The 23,769-nt window shown below is 52.5% G+C and overlaps 1 protein-coding gene across 1 annotated transcript; it reads right to left on the bottom strand.

Annotated features, from left to right (window-relative positions):
- Positions 1–118: 118 nt before the first annotated feature.
- On the bottom strand, positions 119–23,445 carry CCDC150 (coiled-coil domain containing 150). The gene is made up of 28 exons (XM_078869461.1): positions 23,322–23,445; positions 21,060–21,245; positions 20,151–20,359; positions 19,381–19,538; positions 18,384–18,452; positions 17,273–17,389; positions 16,769–16,898; positions 16,605–16,648; positions 16,298–16,390; positions 15,827–15,934; positions 14,996–15,120; positions 14,225–14,416; positions 13,285–13,291; positions 12,316–12,408; positions 11,339–11,422; positions 10,515–10,622; positions 9,901–9,963; positions 9,530–9,658; positions 8,001–8,170; positions 7,189–7,282; positions 6,708–6,877; positions 5,671–5,797; positions 5,024–5,209; positions 4,645–4,713; positions 3,953–4,093; positions 2,948–3,034; positions 2,298–2,408; positions 119–1,484 (listed from the first exon to the last, which is right to left on the bottom strand). The coding sequence occupies exons 2-28, from the start codon at positions 21,230–21,232 to the stop codon at positions 1,263–1,265; spliced, it is 3,279 nt and encodes a 1,092-aa protein (XP_078725587.1). The 5' UTR covers positions 21,233–21,245; positions 23,322–23,445; the 3' UTR covers positions 119–1,262.
- Positions 23,446–23,769: the final 324 nt, after the last annotated feature.

Genomic DNA, 23,769 nt, shown 5'->3' with positions numbered 1-23,769 from the left:
CATCATAACGCTTGGGCACATGAGCACTTACATGTCCGTGTTGTCGGATTGCCCATTGTCGTGTTTATCTAATTAATCTCTCTGCGATTCATCTATTGGTGTGTTGCTCTCAAGAGTCAAGCCTTCGCCCGCCCCACAGTTTAAGTCTGGATTAATCCAATTGTGACTTTGCCAGTGTGGAAATAAGTGGCCTATGCTGCAAGTTGGACCTCTTCATGTGAGTGCAGAGAAACTAATGCCCTGCTTATGAGGGACAGGGCTATGAGATTAAGGTGATGGGTAACCGCCCCTTGTGGTCAGTATAAATGTGAAATGTTCAAGTTCCAAATAAAATATGGCTTACACATTCTTTCCTGTGTGCAAAGACTACGATTCATATTCACAACGGTTTTATTGTAAAGGTGATGTGAAAAAAATATGTTAAAACCCACTTTAAAAACTTGGAATTTTAATGTACATGTGTACATTAGCATTACACTTTACAGAGTGCAAAATGCAGTAATTAACATTTAGAAAAGTACAATATTTTGTCTAGCATCTCCTTCCTGCCTAGGCAATAACTTAATACAATCTCAACCAACTGTTATTGTATTGCGAGTAAATATAAATGCCTTTGAGTTAAATGTGGCCTCTAGTGAATAAATAAATCTGGTTCATGGTCCACCCAGTCAGCTCAACCGACATTCCACTTCACAAACCAATATAATTGAAAGCGACAACATGTGCAGTTCAACTCTCACGGCTTTCCAGAGGCCATGGAAGACTGGAAACTCTTGAGGCCCTATCTGAAACTTCGAGTTACAGACTCCTATTTTCGTGTTATTCTCCCGCAAGCGGTGGTAATCTCCATCCCTCTTCTTGGTTCTTTCAGTAAAGTCACGTAGAAGGGAAATAATAAAACATAATAAAATACAATTCTCACGTCGTGCAGGAAAATCCATAGCATTGTACTATGTTCTCTACCTCCAACCACGTGATCTGCAGTGTGGGGAGCCCCCTTGTCCAGTCGTCGATTGATTTCAGGGACAGCACGTACACACCATGCAAAAATTATCCAAAAAGAGATTGTACAAAAACGCTAATCTCGTTCAATTATCAGACCCTTAGAGTGGATGGATTAGTCTGCTGAGTAGAATAATACCGGCCGATAAACACGCCCAACGGGATCCTGAGCCAGCACCATTAAAGCATTGCCACGGATAAAATTAATTTTACTGCATATATTGGCGGATTGGGACCGGCCATAGCATAATGGACGTCTCTCATTCGTGCCCATCGGCAGACGGTTGGGGAATGTTTAAGGTGTTGGTGGTGGAGGGCCCCTCTCGGTTGCGAGCCATCAGACGCAGCTCCTGCTTCGCCCGGCAGCGGCCGACCAGCGGCTGCAGCCTGGCGTCCTCGCCTCCTCGTCCGTCCCGGGGTCCCCTCGTCGACCCCTGCACGCACGATCTCGCAGCATCTGGCCCCACGTCGGGCGCCAAATTCTGCGAGATTTCATTGCATTGTGAGCAAACGCTACCCCCCGGAACATGCCTGGGTCCGCCGACCACTTTCAACATTAAGTGTCGGGCTAACCCCACGAAATGGACGGTGGCGTGACACCAGTGTGAGAAGTCTGATAACGGTCCTGAACCCTCTTGGTAAAGTGAAATCCTGCCAGAGCTCGCGTGCACAGGGGAGTGCGTGGGGGCGTGACGTGTGTGTGTGTCCGCGGCAGCCGCCTCACACGAGTGATCCTGATCCCCGCACCAGCCACGTTTGGCGATACTCGCGCGGAACGTTGTGTTGTTGTTGCTGCTGCACGATGCGTCTATTCAACGGTTATTATGCTCGAGATGCGTGCATCCGACTGGGGCGAGTTAACATCTGATTAAAAAAAAAACAAGTTAAATGCAAATGATATGCACGCGTCACATGCGGGTTCATGGAGTAAAACAACACGATAGAAAACAGACGGAACAAATAACAATGGTGGAGGGCTGTGTGACGTAGCGGTCTGCAGTGTGGTGAACTATGCAGTGTGGTGAACTATGCTGTGGGTGTGTGGAGGGGTGGTGAGCTGTGGCATGGTGGGGCCCGTGGTGTGGTGGACACTACGTATGTTGAACTTCTTTTGCACCGTACGTAGCCAGCCGTGCTAATCGTAGGTGCGGGGGAAGGACAACAAACTGAACGCAAAAAAGCAGTGCGAAAGAAATTCGTTTTCAGTGTTGGGGCACGGTGAGGTGTGGTGGGATCAAGTGCTGCTCGGAGGGGGTGTGGGTGAGGCACGGTGTGTCTGCAGCGGTGTGGCGCACCGTGGTGGAGCGTGCGGGACCGTCTCGCCGCTTGGCGACGTGCAGCTCTGTTTGCAGGGAGTCGAATTTATCACGAAACCAGCGGTGGGCCTCCTCCAGGTTGGAAGAGATCTGAGTGACCATCGCGACAGGGGGACACAGGGCAGCTGCGAGGACACGTGAAGTGTCCTTGTACAGGTGGACACAGGGACACCATATTTCCTCGTTTCCCTGACTTTCCATGTGTCACATTTTTGAAATATTTCTCTCCACACCGTTTTTTTGTTCCTTCCCCCCCCCCCCCCCCCGCATCTCTTGGCTTTACCTCCAAACGATGTCTCCCTGTTCTCGCCTCCCATCTCTATCACAGGCCCCATGTGACCCTGGAACTGTGCTGCAACTCCTTGTTATGAATAATAATAATTCACATTTGCAAGGCGCATTTTATCCGTAGATCCCAATGCACTACTGGGACTTGTTGGTTCTGGTTACCCCAGGGACTCATTTAAGAGGGGGCCCGGGCCCTTGAGGCTGCCGTATTGGTGCCGTCCTGCTCAATACTGGGGCTTATTTTTGCATCGTACTTCTATGCTTTCCGTGTTAACACTGCCGCACATGCGGTCATCTATCGTTGCCATCCATCCGATTTGCCTCGTGAACGACGGCCTCACCTGCTGCGACTCGTCGCTCGCCTCCTGCAGTCGGCGCTCCATCTCCTCCTTGCACGTCCGCAGGCGCGCCACCTCTGCCTCCAGCTCCTGGGGTCGGATAGAGAGAGAAGTGACGAACCGAGTCACCGGCAACCGGACGGAGACCAGAGGTCGCAACCGGGTACCCGATACCCGTACCCTACCCGTACCCGGCCGGGTACGGGTACGGCCGGGTACGGGTACCCGTTTGCGACCCTGGTGCGGCCGGGTACGGGTAAGGAATCAAAACTTGTTTGCGACCTCTGACGGAGACCATCTGCTCGCTACACTTGAGAAATCGGTCTGACCACAAAGCGTCTGAACCCCCAGATTCAATCCCAGCATCAACTCGGCAGTGTCGGCTTGGGGTGCTTCAACCGCCCTGAGCGACCTGCCCACCTCACTCACTCCCAGCTTGCTCAACGTACTCTCCTGCTTGTGCTCTCCGTTGTAGAAACCAGTGGTGAAAAAAAACCCTGTTCAATGGCAGGCCACTCCTTCTGCACCGCCACTTAATTAGTCACGCAGCACGGCCGCGAAAACCCCCACGCGGTAGAACCCCCACTGTTTCGCCACCGCGAACCTGCCGACCGGTCAATAAAAACGGGCAATGCATCTTCTTGGTTCTTTTGGTAAAGTCACATAGAAGGGAAATAATAAAAATAAAACACGACGTTTCGGCCACAACGCAAGCAGCCGTCCTCAGGTGAAGAACAGGTCTGTCGGAAAGACAGCGTCTGAAGTCTGAACTTCGACAGACCTGTTCTTCACCTGAGGACGGCTGCTTGCGTTGTGGCCGAAACGTCGTGAGAATTGTATTTAATAATGTTTTATTTTTATTATTTTATTATTTCCCTTCTACGTGACTTTACCGAAAGAACCAAGAAGATGAATCCCTGCAGTCACGAAAGCTTTAAATCGAAATTTAACGGGCAATACGTCGCACCGTGCTGTGACCGGCCGTCACGGCCTCGCCCACTCACGCACCTGCGCCCGCTGCTTCTGGCGAACGAGCTCTCCCTCCTGTCTGCCGCACAGCTGCTCGGAGGCCGCCTGCGCCAGCGCCAGCGACCGCTGCTCCTCCTGCAGCGCCTTCACCTCGTCGGCAAACCGCGACAGGCAGCCGGCCTGGAGCGTGGCGAGCGTTGAAGAGAAAAGACGAACCGGGGTTAGGGAGAAAAAATCACGGCGCACCCGTGGGTCTTGTGACGCTTTCCAGCGTGCGTTTGTCCTCGGAGGTGTTTAATTGCCGAGCCGTAAGACCAGATGCCACATGCGATGTAATGAGGTGTCGATAGTATCTTGGGGAGGCGCGGTGCAGCCAAAGCCATTGTATTGTACTTCTGTGCTCCTGCGTCTAAGGGTCCTAACCTTCACCGATAAACTCGCACTGATGAGCACGGTGGGGTATGGTCAAATAATAATCTGCAATCAGATGGCCAGAACGATGGGGGGAGGCCCTCACCCGAGCAATGGATTGACAAAAAAAAAGTGAGTACGTGTACAGCAGAGTGTGCGTGCTTGTGTGTGTAGCAAGACTCGCTAACAGCACTTTCCCCAACAGTCTGTTAAGGCTACACTGGGGGAGATGTGTGCGATCAAGGGGGTTGTGAGAATTCGCGACGTGGTACACGGCGATGCGGGGCTTCGAGAGCCGCGTGTGGGGATGCGACGCTCACCTGCTCCTCACTCTTCTTCAGGTACTCGTCGCGAAGCCGCTGCATGGCGGCGAGCTCCCCCTCCGCTTCCTGGCCGAATCGACGGAGGCTCTTGTGAATTAACGACATCACCGAAAGCACGGGACGCTTGTTTGTCAGTCGTGGCAAATTTAGACCACAACACCGGCACACAATGGCCCACCCGTTTACAATATCGTCAGCGGGACCTTAATCGCCCACTGTAAAACAGCCGGCGCGCCCGCAACATTAACCAGAGCGACCGCCGCGCCGGAACCACGAACCTCTACAAAGAGCGGCGAACGCGCGCGGGACACGTGACCGCACGCACACTGAAACGCGCGTGCATGCGGCTCGCACGCGTCTGGTTCAGCGTGGTGACCTTGAGGCTGGCGCCGTTGGACCTGGCGACGTCGCGCTGCCTGCGCCCTTCCGCGCGCAGCTTCTTGAGCGAGGCGGCCTGCGTCGCCAGCGTCTCCTCCAGCGCCGCCGCGCGCTCGCGCAGCTCCCGGTTCACCCGCGACAGCTCCGAGCAACGTGCAGCGGAGGAGTCGCGCGCTCGCCGCAGCTGCGGGGCGCGCGGTGAGCGGAATACACGGAGCGGAGACTCGCGGTCATGGGAATGCTCCCAGTGGGTGGGCGAGTGAGCAGATGGGCGAGTGGGTGTGCGTGGGAGCTTGCGTACGTGGGCGAGTAGATTGGTGGATGAGTATTTAGGTGGGCAGGTAAGTTGATGATTGATGAGGTAGGTAAGTGGGTGGATAGTTAGGTACCAGAGTGGGTGAGTGAGTAGGCAACTGATAGGGTAAAGAAATGGATGGTACTTAGGTCGGGGCTGGCAGGTAATTTGATGGATAAGTATGTGGGTGAATAGATGGGTGGATGAGTACGTGGGTAGGTGAGTGGGTGAGTACGTAGGCAAGTGTTTATGTAATTAGGGATATGAGTGGGTGGCTGGGTATGTAGGTAGGCGAGCGGGTAGGCACATGGGTGGATGAGATGTAGATGCTGCGTGTGAGGTCCCGCCACCTGGTTCGTCTCCCTGTGCTCCGCGACCTTCGCCGCGTCCCTCTCGCTCTGGAACTGAGCCCTCAGCACCGTCAGCCGCCCCGCCTGCGCCTCGGCCTCCGTGCGCGCCTCCTCCGCCTCCCGCTCCCTGCCACGGGCAGCCCACACGAGGGTCAACGTGGTCTCTTCCACGCAGGTCAGAGGCGACGCTTGACGCACCCCTGTAAACAATTCAGCGCTGCCCGGACGTTTAGAGATGTTAACTGCCTCGCCTGATATGCAGGAGGATAAGGGTTCGATCCTGACCCTGACGCCTGTATATTTGGAGTTTGCATGTCTCTCTCTCCCCGTGGTCGAGTGGATTTTTCTCCAGGTCCTCCGGCTTTTCCCTCCACACTTTGAAACATGCGTTTAGGAGTATTTGGCTGCTATAAATGTCCACGTGATAAGCCACTTCGTTGAGCGAACTTTTGTGGCCAGGTCACTTCTGAAAAAGAACTACATAGCTTAGTGGGCCTTACCTGGTTAAACAAAAAGAGTTTATAGTTTCGTTTCGTGCAGGGGTCATGCATAGATGTGGAAGCAGATGAGCACAGTGCATCAACGGAATTTGCTGCTCTGCCGGCCAGGACAACCTCTGTGCACGGTGGCCGCCCATCCAGGCACTACTCAGGCTCAACTCTGCTTATGAGAGGTGTTTATGGTCGAGTCAACAGAGGGGAAAAGGCTCCAGCCGGGTTGAGGCACACCATTGCCACAGTGTGTTCTCGAAATACCGGGCTCATTCAAGGGGTGGGCTTCCCCAGGATTTAGCCCAGTTTCAGCTTGCAAAGTCAGTTATATCACAATCAGAATCTTTATTTCGACTGGAGGAATCCGATGAGCTATGACGCTCTTTTTCGCAGAGGTCCAATTTTTTTTTTTATAGAATTGTAAAAAAAAAACAATGAGTCATGGTATTTACGCGCTGCGTCCGACTTTGACCGTTCACAACGAGGCAACGACGGCCAACGACGACGCGGCAGCGCCCCGGGCTGCCGGAGTGCCGGTGCCCGCACCTCGTCGCCGCGAGCTGCTCCGCCCGACCGTTGGCGGCGGCGGTGGCGGCGGTGGCGCGCGCCAGGCGCTCGCGCAACTCCGCCTCCTCCGCCAACGCCCGCTCCAGCGCTCGCGCCAGCCTCGTGTTGTCGGCGCGCGACGACTCCAGCGCCTTCCTCGCCGGATCCATCTGCGAGGTGCGCGCGTGTGCGTGCGTGCGGCGATATCGCGCACAGTTAAAGGGAAATGCAAACCGAACAAAATAAGCAAACGGCTCTCATCACGGAGAGACAGATGGTAAGATACACAGCAGACACAGCGAGGAACACGAGAGTCACACTGAGACTCGAGTGAGACGCAAGCACAAACAGCACCGCGTGTTCACGTTCGGCTTTGGCACAAATCGCTCCAAGAGGTGGTGGCTAGGCCACACCTGCACACTCGATAGCTCCACCACCATGCCCAGGCATCACAGGCAGCCGAGTACTCGAGTCTGGTTACCTGGCTGGCGTTCTGAGTCTCCACCGTGGCCAGCTTGGACTGCAGTGTCTCCAGTTCCGTCGTCAGCTGCTGCAAAGCATGCTGGGATTGCGTCCTGCAAGCGGCACCAACGCACAATACAAATGGGAACACACTAAGTTCTCAGCGTCCGTGGACAAAGTGCATAGGACACGATGTTCCAATTAAATATTTGGGATGGTTCAACACCAAATCACTGGTGTCGTTAGATGGCGTAAATCTCAGCAGGGTTTGGTGTGGATTAATGCTTGGATGGGCCAATGCCACGCACAAATCGGTTGTTGTCGGGCTGCGGAGCCATGTGCTGGGCAGCAGGGTGCAATCTCGCGCGCCCAGCACTGTTCCCTGCGTGTGCTTGCGCGTCTCCGTGCACATTAGAATCCCCGAATGGAGTGTGGGGAAGCTATGGCACGCGACTTCATTTCAGATGGCCCTTGGCAACATGAGGCCCAGCTGCTTTGAAACGGCCTGCAAATTATGCAATGCGACACTGCCAGCATTTTAGCATCACCAATTGTATACTGGAGGGAGATATTTTTCGACCTGGCAACAACACTCTTATGTAATGTTAGCACGCTCAATCACTTCTGTCACTGCAGGGGCCCTCTTTACATGCAGCTTATTGTTGCATGCATATATGCGGCCCTCAGTGAGTAAGGAAAAGGTTCGCCAGCCTTGCCCTGACAAACATGCGGTCTCGCGCAACGGACGGGCTTTGTCATCATGCAGACTCCGCGGCGTTAGAACGCGAATGTTCCGCCGTGCCTCCCCTACACCGCCGCCGCCCGCCGCACCTGTGCTGCAGGAGGCCGGCGACGTGGCCGTCGCGCCGCCCCAGCTGCGTCTGCGCCTCCTGCAGCGCGGCCTGCAGCTCGCCGTGAGCGGCCGTCACGCCCTGGAGCGCCGTCGCCAGCCGCTCGCGCTCCGCCCGCGACTCCTCCAGCTGCCGCGACAGCTGGGTGACCTGGTGACGGCGGGGCGGGTGGGCGGCACGAGCGTAGAAAGCTCAGTCTCATTGGGTTACCGTGGTCCACGTATCCGGCACCGAACCCTGTTCGTGATTACTATTGCTGGAGTGCAAGATGGCGGCCTTCACGCGGCCCAGTCTGTTAAGTGAGAAATGACTACGAATGTCACCAACGTGGCGACCGAAACATCTCCCGGTCTCCAGAGAAAAAATAAAATACAATACAACACTTGTTTACACAGGGAAGCCTCGTCGAGTCTCAGGACCAGTTCGGATAACACTCACTCACCACCGATGTTAGCCGTGGCGAGAATCAAACGTAATTGGGCAGGTCCGTAGCTCAGTGCGCTGACGACCGCTCCACCACTCCTCGTTGTTTCATTAACTTGCACCTCCGATTAGCGCGTTTGGCTACGTACGGCGCGAAAGAAGTTCAACGTACATATCCACTTGATACAGTAATTTTGCTGTGACGGTGTCACCTGAAGACGGAAGCTTGTGTTGCCTCCGAAACGTCGTGATTTAATTTATTTTTATTTTCTTTTTTACCTACGTGACTTTACCGAAAAAACCAAAGCGTATTGACCCTTGCAGTCACGAAAACTTCAAATCTAGAATACCCAGAACTTGCCAAAATTTGAGCATGCAAAACAAAATGATTGTCTCATGAAGTGAAGAACTCGAAGAGTCTTTAGTTTGCTCGAGTCTGCACGTAGCCATCTCATTTGGTACACAACCGTAGGTTGTTACGCTGCCTTGTTTTAAACATTCAACGCAGAATCAAGTGGTCCGTTCAAAGCTGAACCCTCGAGCCACCAAACATCCTCTCGTCCCCATCTCATCCCATACAGAAGACAAGGTCTCAATGTGGCCCTTTAATCCACACAGCCTATGCCCACATCCAAAGCAATGCGCCCAATCTTGTCAAGTGTGATAAGTTGAGCCGCTTTGAGCTTGGAGAGTGTTTGAAAGGGTCACTAACATGTGCAACAGACACACTGCGCAATAAACATTGTGGGCAGAAGAGGGCAGTGGAGAGCAATCCATTGCTGTTCTGTACTCCCCCCCCACCACCTTCAACCCGCGCCGACCAGCGTGGTGAAGAATGTTCAAAATATCCTTCGGGGGCCCACGAAGTGTGGATTGACAAACACGGACTTCGCATGCACTCCGGAACATCGGGGCCCATTCAAATCTAAATCGGTGTGTGTCGTCAAAACAAATGTGACCCTTGAGCCAAGTGAGATACTGAAGCGCAGTGCCCGAGCTTGTCTCAAACGGTCAGCCGCCGTGGGGAGTTAATCGCTTGGTTGCGCGAGGACGACTGCTGTGCGCGATTAATCCGGGCGGATCGACCTTCTGCCTCTCCCGCTCCTGCGCCCCCTCGGAGAGGCCCATGATCCTCTGCTTCTCCTGCAGGGCGTCGTCACGGGAACGGACCGCCAGCGCAAACTCCTCCTCCTTGATCTCCAGCGACGACTCGAGCTGTGGCGAGGCGTGGAGACGGGAGGGGGGGATGGGGGGGGGGCGGCCAGTGAAACGTGAGTAAAGCTGCAGCACGGAGCCTGCCTGGCGTACCGACGTCCGACGAGAGTCCGGTGCATTCTGGGTGATTTGGCCACAGGCAAAAAGACCAATCTGCCAGCGTAGATAATTGGCGTCTTATCGGTTTGTTCTGGCCTCACGAACAAATCACCCGGAGCAATGCCGGCGACGAAGCGCATCACCTGGGCGAGCTTCGCTTCCAGCCGCGAAATGGTCACCTTGCAGGAGCTCAACTCGGAGGTCGCCTGCGCAGAGACAAAAAAAAACGGGAGCCGCAATGGCCACTTTCATTGAGACGCGCATGTGCACACAAAGACGAGGATCCCCCCCCACTCCGCGCCGACTGGCGGGCGCAAGTAGCGGTCGGCGAGCGTCTATTCGTGCCCATGTTTACAGAGCTGTGGGTTAGGGTGCTCGATTCAAATACCGTATGAAGTAGGGGTCAACCCACTCCACTGTCACTCTAGATTCAATAAACCGAGTGGCCGCTTTGCGAGAAGTCAACAGTACTATTTATTATTTTACCAGGTAAGGCCCACTAAGCTATGTAGCTCTTTTTCAGAAGCAACCTGGCCACAAATGATAGCCCAACGAAGTGGCTGATTACGTGGAAATTTAAAGCAGCCAAATACTCTAAACGCGTGATATTGGAGAAAAATCCACGTGACCACGGGGAGAGAGAGATAGACACGCAAACTCAAAATATACAGCAGGCGTCAGGGTCGGGATCGAACCCACGACCTCCCGTATACCCAGCGATGGAGTTAACATCTCGCCACGGTGACAGAGGCCTCACCTCGGCGTGCCTGGCCTGCAAAGCGGTGTTGAGCCATGACAAGCGGCCGCTATCCGCCCGCTCGGCCGACAGACGGAGCAACTCCGCCTCCAGCTGCTCCACGCGCGTCTGGCGGAAGCAACGGGATCAGAGCAAGGAGGATCACGCGTGCACGCGGGTTACGGACGGCTTTCCCCCCACAACAGGCGTCTGTCCTCGGAAACGTTTAATTCACCGCCTCATCAACATCATCGTCGTCATCAAAGTGGCCCCCCTCAACCCAATAAACCGCAGGCCGTGTTGGGAACCCGAGGGACAAATGGCGGCTCGGTCTGGTAGGGTGCGCAGCGGCAAGCAGGGACGGGAGTAGAGGTGGCTCCTGAGTTTTCAGCAAACCGTTAATCAAACTGTCCAGTTTTCAACAGGATAAGTCCCGATTAACAACAACTTCATCTCTATGTCAGTTACCATGGCCCTCCACCCCAATTAGAAACGGACAGCGCTAACGCAATAAATGCTTTCAACCTTAGCTGGCAATTCTTTTCAATTTGTGCGTATGACATATGTAATTGGTTCACGTGATCTCTGCAACCGCGAGAAGTCGCTAGATTTAAAACGAATTTCTTTAGTTTAGTTTGTTGTCCTTCCCCCGCACCTCCGATTAGCAGGGTTGGCTACGTACGGTGCGAAAGAAGTTCAAATATACGTCCAAATTTTGTTTTAATTGAGTCTAATCGAGGGGTGCGAATCGTTCCATGCCCGGCGTCGGAGGAATGGGGTTGGCGGATCGCGTGTTGGAGCGGCGATCCACTGTGCGATGTGTGCGAATGTGGCCGTGTGGTCACCTGCAGCTGGCCTTTCTCGTACGCCAGTCGATTCTTGCTCTCGGTCATCTCGCCGAGCAGCTGTTCCACCTGCCGCTCGGCACTCTGCTCACAATCCGGCAAAACAAAGTCAAAAGATAGTATGCTGTGCACACGTAGGCACGCATACACATACACACAGGCACCGACATGCACAGGCACACGCTCACACAGCCACAGACTAACAACCACACACACGACAACAACTGCCACTCGCCACGACGGTGCCTGTGCCAGGCTAGATGTACTTGAAGTGACAAAGGCTCTCTTGACAGGTCACGGGACAGATACAGGTGTTATGGGCTGACTGAGACTACTGGCATATGCACCAGCTATGCTCCCCACTGTGCCGAATTGCTGCATTTCAGCCGCCCGACGCTCTGGACGTTGCTGTGAGTACCGCTCTTTTCACCCTCCATTGTTCTTATCGGAGGGCGACTACTTCCCAAGTGCCCAGATGCGTCCTTCACGAGCCTCCTCCACAGAGGCCGAACTTGACACGACTGGTATCAGTCATTGGCAAGTCCAATCAGCTCCACATCCTCCCCGTACTAAATCCTCTCGTTTCAGCGAATTTGTGGGAATACACAAATACACGCAAAGGCATGCATCCACTGGCAAAGCCACACACAAGAGTATGTGCATTGTATAAACAAAGTGATAAACTATTTTTATTTTACCAGGCATGACCCACTTAGCCATATAGCACTTCTTCAGAAGCAAATTGGCCACAAATGATAGCGCAACAAAGTGGCTTGTCGCATGAAAATTAGTCGTAGCCAAATGCTCTAAACGCGTGTTTCGACGAGACCACGGCGAGAGAGATACGCAAACTCCACATACACAGCAGGCGTTCGGGGTCGGGATCGACACCGCAATGAAAAGGTCAAACAAGCAAGAAGAACAATCCCTGACCGACCGGATGTCAACACCCGCGTCCCCGCACCACTCAGAGTCACCTGCCGCTGCTCGGAGGCGGCGAGCTTCCCCGCGAGCCGCCCGGCCTCCTCTTCGACGGCACGCAGGACGCCGCCCAGGGAGTGGGCCTCCAGCTGGGGAAAGCCAAGAAACAGAAAGGCGGTCATGTAGAAACCCAAGCAACGTCGACGGATCCTCTTGGTACCACGGGCACCACCTAACCATTTAAAATAGATTACACTGTCTTCTTGGTTCTTTCGGTAAAGTCACGTAGAAGGGAAGTAATAAAATAATAAAAATAAAACATAATAAACCAATAAAATAAAAAAATAAAACAATTGTTTTATTATGTTTTATTTTTATTATTTTATTACTTCCCTTCTACGTGACTTTACCGAAAGAACCAAGAAGATGAATCCCTGCAGTCACGAAAGCTTTAAATCGATATTTAGATTACACTGGTCAACACACTTTTTCTGGCATAAAGTATTCCAACGGTTTTAATGTAATTTTGGGGTGCTGATTCTAAATCTGGCATCAGTTTGTCTATCACATCAGGTTTTTGAGATATCAAATATTGCTTTTCAATAAAAACTGCAGAAGAAAAATATTAAATAAATGTGGATATCGACATAAAATCATATTATAAACACACTATCCTAAAAATACAGCACAATATTTTATCACTAAAGCAGTAACTGACTCGCAACAACTTGCAATCATAAGTGACAGAGTTAATTTCGGGTAAAATCAATGAAAATGGTGTATGCCGATAGCATAAAAATGATGTGATAGAGCAAATCTGAGATCAGATTTGGAATCAGCACCCTGAAATTAGTCTAAAACAGCTGCAAAAGTCCAGGCCAGAAAAATATGGTTTTTTTTGTTGACCAGTGTTGTTACTCTCGGCGTACACAATTAAAATTCACGTTTATAATAATGGATGTGATTTTTTTCTTCTTTAGGATGTCATTTTTACTAATTATATGCACATCGCATGTAAATATTACCTTCAGGCTAATGACACGGACAAGCCGCAACAAGACAGAACATATGTGTGGGACACAATACAAATAAGACAAGCGCATAATTGATTCTTGGAATATATTTGCCGAATGGAACTGAGAATGAACAGATAAAATCACAGTGGATAGGAGATGAATCTCTACAAGCCAGCTGGAAACTCTAGAAATGTCAACAGGACGTTAAATAGGATCGCTTGGAAACTCAATAACAAATCACAACCCTTTGTCAATCTGCTGCTGGATGAAGGCCTTCCCATGCTGTGTTTGTCAAACTTATTGCACTGCAACGGCCTGTATGTGTTAACTAGTTCAGGCAGGTGTTAGCCGTGGCAGGGAATTTAACTCTGGCCGTCGTTTTCACACCATAAAGCCCAAAACACTGACTAATTTGGTCACGCATGAACACGTGACCTCTCTGTATACCGAAAGAAGGTGTAGAGTAACGCGTTGGAAAGCAAAGAGAGGCAGACTTTGAAACATAAAATACCTTGTCTTCCGAGTGCTGCTTCTTCATTGTTTCCATCTGAAACAGGAGAGAAAACATTCAATAAAAAATATCGAAAGTTATCACATGTTCATCTCCGAATTATTAAACACACGGCTGTTTGCGATTTTCATAAAAAAAAAAAAACACGTTTACACAATCCGGCACATCAAATAACATCTCAGCTAAATGCCACCACTTCTTAGATAAATTCCACCACATTTCAGCTAAATGTCACCACATCTCAGCTAAATGTCATCTCTGATAAATGCCACCATATGTCAGCTAAATGCCACCACGTCTCATCTCAGCTAAATGCCACATCTCAGGTATATGCCACCACATATCAGCTAAATGCCACATCTCATCTCAGCTCAATGCCACCACAACTCAGCAAAATTCCATCTCAGCTAAATGCCATCACATCTCAGCTTCCCGGACCCTTGCCCTCCGACCTCTCGCAACATGCCCCCCTTCTCGCGCCGCGCCTGCTGCAGCTCCTGATTGGCCGAGTCGAGCTCGCGACGCAGCCGGACGGCCGCCTCGTCCAGCGCGGCCTTCTGGGATGTGGCTCCCTCGATAGCGAGGTCGCGCTCTCGCACCAGCTCCACTCGTTCGTGCTGCAGGCTTGTGCTGTGCGGGGGGGGGGGGGGGGATAGAGGGGGATGATGGTGTGTGGGGGGGTCGTTTGGTGACACAGGTGAGCCTCAACTCTTCGCACTACAGCATGGGGGGGTGGGGGCGTGGAGGTGGTTCATTGTCTTCTCAATGTTCTTCTATGGTATGCAAGGTGGCCACGAGTTATTCAGTACATTTATAAACACGCAACTCTTATAAACTAGGTTATGCCAAGCGCGCAATGTTCATACATAGTGAGCTCTATGAACAGTTCTCAACTAAATTTCGATTTAAAGCTTTCGTGACTGCAGGGATTCATCTTCTTGGTTCTTTCGGTGACTTTACCGAAAGAACCAAGAAGAGTTCTCAACTATTTAAATGTCTCGAACATGCAGCGGCAGTGAGTTCCAGGCTGATGGACAGCTGACCGCAGAAGCTGCAAGGTCCAAATCTCGCTGTCTACAAGTACAGCACAACTGGTACCAGCACAACCAGTCGGGCAAATGTATTGGATCGAACTGTGTGAAGAATTCCGTATTCCCTCACGTACGTGCGTGGCAATTGTGCGCGTGTTGGATGTGCGCGTGCACGTACAGCCGAGCGTCGAGCCGCGCAATCTCCCGGCGCGCGGAGGCGAGCGGCTCCTTCACGCTCGCCCGCGCGGCCTCCAGCACGCCGTCCTGCTCCCGGATCCGCTCGGCCAGAACTGCCCTCTCCGCCTGCGTGCGCAACAACAAAGCGACAGCGGCACGAGCCCGCAAACAACAAAGCGACAGCGTCACGAGCCCGCAAATCGGCAACCGTTGACCGAACGCTCCCACGGGGGGCGCGGGGCTCGCTTCGGAAACTCTCAACAGCGAACGTCGGACCAGGGAAGGTCATGAAAGTCGTGATTTGACCTGAGCCTGAGGTCATCAAGGCGAAGCTTAGAGCCGTGGAATTGGCGGAGCGTGCAGAGATTGCTACGTGCTAGAAGCACGACAGCAAATGGTGGTCAGGGTGGCTCAGGAGTGCTGAGCTGGCGCTCCGCTGAGAGATCCTGGCTTGGGATCTGCAGTTGCAGCCACCCATGATTTCTAAACCGGGTCCTCAAGTCGATGGTCTCACGACAGTCACCAGTTATTACTACACAAAAAAAAACCCACCCCGTCGCATTTCGTTCTTCACTCAATTCGGTTGCATTTCAGCTCTGAGAATTAAAATATCGGTTTGCGGTGAACAGTACTCTCATACGTGCGGACTCACGAGAGGCGACTTGAAGAGATCTCAGAGGGGAGGGGGGGGGGTTCGCACTGCTCTGCCAGTGATCCCGATTCTCCATCTCGTGACACGAAGCCGATAGCACCATCGGAACAAAATTGGGGGGTAAAAAAACCGCCCAACGCTAAGTAGGCGGCATAGCAAGCGGGACGCTGATCTGCTCACCTGGAGGTCCTTCTGGTGAGTGGCGCGCGCCTCATCGGCTGCGACCTCCGCGGCCCGAACGGCCGTTGCGAGCGCCGTGTTCTGTCTCTGTAGCTCCTGCTTCTCGGCCTGCAAGCGGCAACGCAGCAGGGATGGGGTCACACACAGCCAGAGAGCCATTGGTGCACCTACAATTAACAACGACGGCATACGATTAATTAAGGGCACTAACGCACCGCTCGTAAGACAGGGTGAATTAAAACCCATTCATTCCTGATTTTGAAAATGACTAAAATGTTCTTGGAACTCATTGAGGCTCCCTTGGGTATCATTATTATGATGACGGCTATTAATACTACTATGATAAGACGACCTCTGTGCAATCGACCAACGATAAGGACAAAAATACTGGATTCTGGGCACGCTCCACAACAACTGGCCCAATGACCTCCCGCACAGTTCGCAGCGCATACCAAGCAGGCACCCCCTCACCTGCATCTGCTTCAGAGAGGCCACGACGGAGGAATTCTCTGCTTGCAGCTTCCCGCGTTCCCTCTTCTCTTCGTGCAGCTCCGACTGCAGCCTCTGCAATGCAAGGACCCGGGTTCGTTCGCGGTACGCGAGGTGCTTCATCGAGGTGTTGCGAGAGTCACCGGTAAATTGCGTGGAAAAAATATATCTGTTAAATCTTAGAATTTCTTATGACATGTATGTCTTTTCCACAAGGTTAATGCCGATTGCATGGGTACCCTAACCGACGCAGGACTCGAATGTGACGCGTGCGCACACGGGCACTGACCTTCCCCTCCTCCGTCATCTGAGTAATGATCGACTCCTTTGCCTCTGTGAGAAATGAAGAAACAAACCATCGAACGAACAGAAAAACGAAGGGAGGAAACAACGCCGAGTTAGACGATGAAGAAGCCCGGCGACGGAATCACGGTGACGGGTCGAGGGACCGACCTGCGTGCCTGTGGAGGTCGGCTGCCCTCCCCTCCAGCTCGCTCGCCTTCTCTCTGTCACGCCGCGCGCGCTCAGCCGCCGCCAGGCCCTCCTGGCGCACGCACGAGCACTCGCCCTGCAGACGAGCAACCTGCGCGGGCCAACGGAGGTGGCAGGGAGATGAACACCGATAGCATGAACGGTATATAATTTTACTCAGTATTCGACGAAACCACGCCAACAAATAGATCTTATTCATTTAGATGTGCTGTGTGTTCTGGTGAACCGAAAGTTTAGGCGAGCCAACGTAAAAAAATAACTGTCCATACGATTGGCACCGGCTTGTACCTACGTATGTACATACGTATGTGTAAGCGTGATCGTGACCCGTCCCCGCAATTCCTTCGCCTGGCTTCTTCCTCTTCTTCTTGCCATTGTTTCCATTCAAAGTACGTACGTACCATACGCGCGTGACTACACGCGCACCAACAGTCCCGCAAGGATAAGCGTCGCGGCGCGACTGACCTCCGACATCTCGGCGTCGACGATGCGCTCGGCGTCGCGCACGCGACCCAGCAGCGCGGCGTGCGACTCCTCGAGCGTCGCTCTGAGGCTCGCCTCGCGCGACAGCTCCGCGCGCAGCTACGCCACCCGGCAGCGACACGCAGACACAGGCACAACACACGCACGCACATACACACACAAACTCGGACGTGTACACAACGACAAAGATCCCCCGTACAGTCTAAACGAACTGTTGGGGCAAGTGTTATTTGCGAGCACCTACGAAGGCCGGCACGGCACACGAGGGGGTGGGTGTCCAGCACCACACCCGGCCACCTCCTCAGTGGCAATGTTTCCACACCGCACTAGGTCCTGATTTGAGGCTGAGTCGACCTAGGGGACGCCCTGGACTGGGTCCAGATAATTGTCACTGGTGGTGGCCGTGAGCGGGAATCTAACTCGGGTTGCCGGGTTCGTAGAAAAGCACGCTAACCAAAACTCGACACATACATACAAATGTGCACACGAAGCATGCTTAAACACAAAGTTGGGGGTATGGCTTTCCAAACTGATGACAGACGCTTGTGTTGCGCCCGAAACGTCGTGATTTAATTTAGTTGTTTTCATTTATTTTATTTTATTTTTTACCTACGTGACTTTACCGAAAAAAACAAAGAGTAGGTATGGCAATTATTACAATCAAAAGGAATTAAATACACACTAGGAAACACTTAAAGACTTCTTATGAACTAATAAGGAATGGTCTTGAAGGTCAAGTTTTCCCAACTCCAGGTCTCGCGACCCATCAGTGGGTGCCTATCCTCGTTTCCCTACCTTCTTTGCTCAAACACAGTTATTATATTGCTGCGCTTGCCTGACGATTGGTAAACATGACGCATATGATGTACAGCATGGCGATTCTACTCAAGATATGTTAATCAGCCCTCCTCGGAATCGATTATCTGTTGCATCACTTGAAAAAGTTTTTCCATTCATGGGAAATAATCGATTGTAATCGATCATAATGGATTATCGCATACACGCATACATTAATTGAATGCGTGCGTTACTTTAAATCGATTGATGAATAAGTGCCAACGTGAATTCATTTCCCGTGCGGACGCAGACTCACCTCGTTCACGCGATTGTTCATGCGGGTCGTCTTGTGTCTCATCTCCTCGGCGGCGATCGCGACGTCACTCTGAAAACAAACAACATCATCGCAAACATGTGAACACGCTCAGGATAAACCACGCATGAGAGTACATTCTGGAATGCTTCCCAGCACGCCCTTTTGTCCTTGGAGGAATTTAAACTGCCCGTGATAAAGTTACGGATCAAGCCACACAATGAGACACAGAGGCGTAGCTAGGGGGGGGCAGGGGGGTACATATGTCCCCGGGCGCCAAGGTAAAGGGGCGCCAAAATGAGGCTTACAACGTTACATTAGAACTTATTGCGGCGGGCGCGGCAGCCTGAAACTACTGCACAAATCTACACCTCAACCTAAAAGTTTATATATCCCGCCACACACAGACTGCATGTAATGTAATTACATTTTGGTATGTGATTAAACGGGGGGGGGGGGGAGGGGCGCCAATTTTATAGTTCGTCCCCGGGCGCAAAATATCCTAGCTACGCCACTGATGAGACATTGCATGGTGCGTGACGTCGTGAGATGATGTCACAAAAGCCTGACGTCATCGGGAGAAGGGGCGTGTGCTTCCTTCTCGCGCTCATGTTGTCTACATTTCCAGTCCTGGGTTTGGTCTCCCAAGTTATGAGAAACCCCTTGAAACATGCGTTTAAGAGTATTCGGCTGCTATAAATTTCCACGTTTAGTTTAATTTGGCCAGCTATCTATAGCTTAAGTCCTTAACAGAAGCACAACTTTACGAGAGTTAATGTGCCCCCCCCCGCCGCCCCCCACCCGAGGGAGCCCCTCTAGTGCCCGATTAGTACAACTATTATTCCCGCAGTGAAGGAAACATTTTGTTTGCGGGCTGTTTCAAAGTGGCAGGCCTCATGTAGCCACGGACCCTACGAAACGGAGTAGTGGGCCGCATCCAGCCCAAGGACCATGGGTTCCACCATCCCTACGCTGAAGCCGCGAAGGATCGCCATCACACCTTGGTGGCCGTGGCGACCTCGAGGGCGGCGGACAGTCGGGCCTTCTCATCCGCGGACGCCTCCAGCTGGTGCACAGCGTCGGCCAGCCGATGCCTGAGACGCGCCACTTCATGCTGCAGGCCCGACACCTCTTCGCGCAGCGATGACGCCTCGTCGTCTGGCGTGACGCCCGCCAGACATGCATGCACACGTGCAGGTGTGTGCGCAAGCACGTGAGCATGACAAAGATTCCACCCCCCCACCTCCCGTGTAGCCTTATCAGACTGTTGGGGCAATTTCTGATAGTGAGCACCTGTGAAGGCCGGCACGGGATGCGATGGGGTGGGTGGCCAGCACGACTAACCGTATGTAAGGACACATACATACTCAAAGGAACTTGTATAAGTTTGCACTCACACAAAAATAAACGGCACACATGCACACACATACATAGAAAACAAATGCAGGCGCTCAAACACACGCACACACACACAGGCACTTGCACACATATCCACGTATGCAAAACACATCCTGCGTAGCCTTCCTGGATCGTTTGTGCAAGTGTTAGCAAAAACCTTTAAGACCAACACGGCACAGAACACCATGTCCGGCCACCTTTGCCTCCCGGGTCCCGATGTTTACATGCTGGCACCAGGTACTGATTTTAAGGCCGAGTCGATCTGGGGAAAAACCCAGGAGAAGGCACAAACTATCGCTCCACCGCTCCCCTAGTTCACAAAACGGTCACCTGACAATTCAGAGAGCACCACGGCGCAAGCCGGCAACCCACCCGCGTCCGGCGGCGCCAGCTCCCTCTCGGCCTGCAGGCGCAGCGCGGTGAGCCTCAGCGTGTGCAAGGCGCTCTCGGCGCGGCACACGCGCTGCACCAGCGCCTCGTAGTTGCGCCACAGCATGTCCGACGCGCCTGGCGCAAGCGCTCGCGACACGCGCAAGGGAGGCAGCGGCGTCGGCGGTTGTGCGATGCTGTCGGCCGTCGAGCTGGGGAGGGCGGCGCTCCTTGTCAATCATTTCAGATCAATGCAATTAAACGTACGATTGACGGTTTACAATTAAAGGTTGAAAGGGCTAATGAATTAGCTCTGTCCATCCGTAAAGTGGCGTCGACGTGATTCAATGGACACGAAATTTTGGTGTAAAGATGCGTTGCTATTAGGGACTTGCCCTGCAGAAAATCGTCCAAACTGATTTAAGGGTTGCACAAAACTTCAAAAACGAATGGATAGGCTTTTTTGGCCAAGGCAATGAGATCAGCGCAGAGGCTGTGTGCTCTTTACAAGTTGTGTTAGTTTAAATTAATGTTTTTTTAACGGCCTTCACTATTATTGTTATTGTGGGGTTTTTACTCGTCATTTACAAATGTGATCTCCCAAGACGTGGTCGACAGTCCACCAAAGGCAAGACTATAAACTAAACTATTTTTTTTTAACCAGGTAAGGCCCACTGCTTAGCATTATCTTCAGCAACCTGGCCACAAATTTATAGCAGCCAAATGCTCTAAACGCGTGATATTGATAAATGCGGTGAGAACAACCGTAGGACCCGGAGAAAAATCTACACGACCGCTGGTAGAGACACGAAAATTTCAAATATACAGCAGGCGTCAGGGTCGGGATCGAACCCACGACCTCCTGCACACCAGGCGAGGGATTTAACATCTCACCACCACGGCCCTACATACCCATCGGCGTGGCCCTTCGGGTGCCGCCCCAGGCCCAGCGCATCCAGGTCACGGACCAGGGCCTCCGTCTCCTCCTCGGCGATGCGCAGTCGGCGTGACAGCAGCTCGCAGGCCTCGGGGGCCGTGGCCTCCATGGGGCCCGCCGGGAGAGGCCCACCCGTGCGGACGGCCATGCTGCTGTCAACGCTGAATGATATTAAAATGTAGAACGGCGTTCTTGTGACTGGCGGCCCACAGGCCACATCTGACCCTCCCAAAAACTCTTGGAATGTCCCAAGCACAGATGTGTGGCCCACCCGAGACATAGAAATTACCGGTTAGGTCACCCACGGTTATAATCACGATTGAAACTTAGAAAGTCGTTCCAACAAGCAACGGGGCGATGTTCCGTCTTTGTCGACGGCAACGAGCCAGCCGTGGAAATTCGACATTCTCACGACAAGGCCAAGACCATCCATAGGACAGCCACTTGTGAATTAAGCGTCTCGATTGCTGCTGAAAACGAATTCCATATTCCGATGGCAGGGTCAGACCATTCCGTTCGAATTAACATTGTCGGAGCTAAATGAATGAGCCCGATGATGATCAAATCGCCCGATATCGTCTGTAGACATCGGAAGCCAAGCCTGAGACGAGCCTGGTCACTGCTCGGATGGGCGACCACCACGCGTGACAGGTGCTATAGGCTGCAGCGGGCCCCTACGGTGTCGGCAGATGATGGCATATCTGCCAACCACTTATCAGTGCCTCACCTTATTACTGACAAATTCACATTGATCACGCCGTGCCCCTTATACATCTCAACATCCATCCCACAAAGTCCCATCACAAGGCAGAAACACAAATAGACACTCGCCACTAGTACACTCATCACTACACTGACAACTACTACACTCACCACTACTACACTCATCACTACACTGACAACTACTACACTCACCACTACATATCTGTCAACCCCTTATCACACCTTACTGGCCACCCCGTGTCCTTTATACATCTCAACGTTTATCCTACAAAGTCCCATCACAAGGGAGAAACACAAACAGACACAAACATTATTTTGTTGTTGTCCGTATTGAAATGGCTGTACACCGTATGGGTTGACAGATATGTGATGGTAGTGCAGATATGTCCATGGTTATACGGTACTGTACTTCTATGCCCCCCCCCGTGTCTATGGGGCCGTCCATAAATGACGTCACGCGATTTTGGACGATTTCTGACCCCCCCCCCTCGTCACACGGCGTCACAAAAAGTCAGACCCCCCCTCAAATATGACGTCACAAAGCTCTGCCCCCCCCCCCCCAAAATAAAACATGCTTCAAATCGCTTTAAACTATTGTCATTGTAGTGCGTATTTAACGTGACGCTGCACTCTGATGTTGTAGGAGAAAACATGTATTAAAAAGTCTATTTAATTAAGTAGCATTTTGATGTGACGTCACATTTCCCCCCCCTCGTCACAAATACTTAGTTTTTTTCGGTAAAGTCAACTAAATTAAATCACTGATTTAACTAAATTAAATCACGTGACTTTACCGAAAAAAACAGAGTATTGATCCTTGCAGTCACGAAAACTTCAAATCTAGAATCGTCACAAATGTCTGACCCCCACCCCCCCCCCCCCCCACTAGGTGCGTGACGTCATTTATGGACGGCCCCTTAATGCGCCGCTCTATCACCACCCGGCACCGAAGTATGGTCAAGCAGCCCCCCCCCCACCACGAACCCTCAAACAACACGACGTCCACCACAATTCAGTGGTGGACAACTCCACATTCACAAGCCGATCACCCTCAACACAAAGAAGGCCGGCACGGCACACGAGGGGGGTTTGTGGGTGGGCAGCAACCACGCCCGGCCGCCTTTGTCTCCCCGGTGACGATGTTTGACGCACCGCATCACGTGCCCCATTTGAGGCCGAGTCGACCCAAGCCACGGCCGGTTTAGATAATCGTCACCGAGTGTTGGAATGGAACTCCGCCCGCACGGTTTCGCTGCGCGACGCGCTAACCGCTGCGCCACCGCTCCTCAAAGTGCACACACGTTCACAACGACGTAGTATAACTTAAACAGAACGCAGGGGCAAGTGCTGTTAGCGAGCAGCAGCACCTACGAAGGCCGGCACGGCACTCGAGGGAGGGGGTGAGTGGGTGGGTGGCCAGCACCACGCCCGACCGCCTTTGTCTCCCCGGTGACGCAAAGCCAACGCATCGGCTACAAGTTAATCACTGAGACGAGGCTGTTACTACAACTCACCCGAACAGCAGGCCTCGCTTTATAAAGCCCGCGAACCGTGCTTATCGTTGCATAACAATTATAAATGTTAACATTATTATTACAATTGAACTTACAATTCTATTTTAGTTTTTTTCCTCCCGAAGCCCAGAAATGTTTGAACGAAAGCGCATAGACAGCCGCTACCGAGAATCCCGCGGAGCGCTTTCCAAGTCTCGCGAGATCCTCGGTATCGCGAGATCTCGTGGAGCGCGCGCGAGGCGGCGGGAGATTCGAGTGGACGTGGGTGGAGGAGGGGCGATGAGGAGTGGGTGGGGGGGAACTGGAGGTACAGAGGGGGTACGGGGAGTGGGTGGGGGGGAACTGGAGGTACAGAGGGGGTACGGGGAGTGGGTGGGGGGTAACTGGAGGTACAGAGGGGGTACGGGGATTGGGTGGGGGGGAACTGGAGGTACAGAGGGGGTACGGG

The sequence above is a fragment of the Lampetra fluviatilis genome, chromosome 28 (assembly GCF_964198595.1).
Source record: "Lampetra fluviatilis chromosome 28, kcLamFluv1.1, whole genome shotgun sequence".
Lineage (NCBI taxonomy): Eukaryota > Metazoa > Chordata > Hyperoartia > Petromyzontiformes > Petromyzontidae > Lampetra > Lampetra fluviatilis.
Note: the sequence above shows the minus strand (reverse complement) of the source record. Positions and strands in the feature narration are given on the sequence as shown.

Bases quoted from the DNA above. Each gene is read 5' to 3' on its own strand.
- CCDC150 (XM_078869461.1), bottom strand. From the start codon at position 21,232: ATGGCCGTCCGCACGGGTGGGCCTCTCCCGGCGGGCCCCATGGAGGCC. The intron at 11,423-12,315 runs GTGACTCTGAGT...GATTGTGAGCAG, and splicing joins CCGCCTCCGAGCAGCGGCAG to AGTGCCGAGCGGCAGGTGGA. The intron at 4,094-4,644 runs GTGAGCGTCGCA...GCCACGCTCCAG, and splicing joins TGAAGAAGAGTGAGGAGCAG to GCCGGCTGCCTGTCGCGGTT.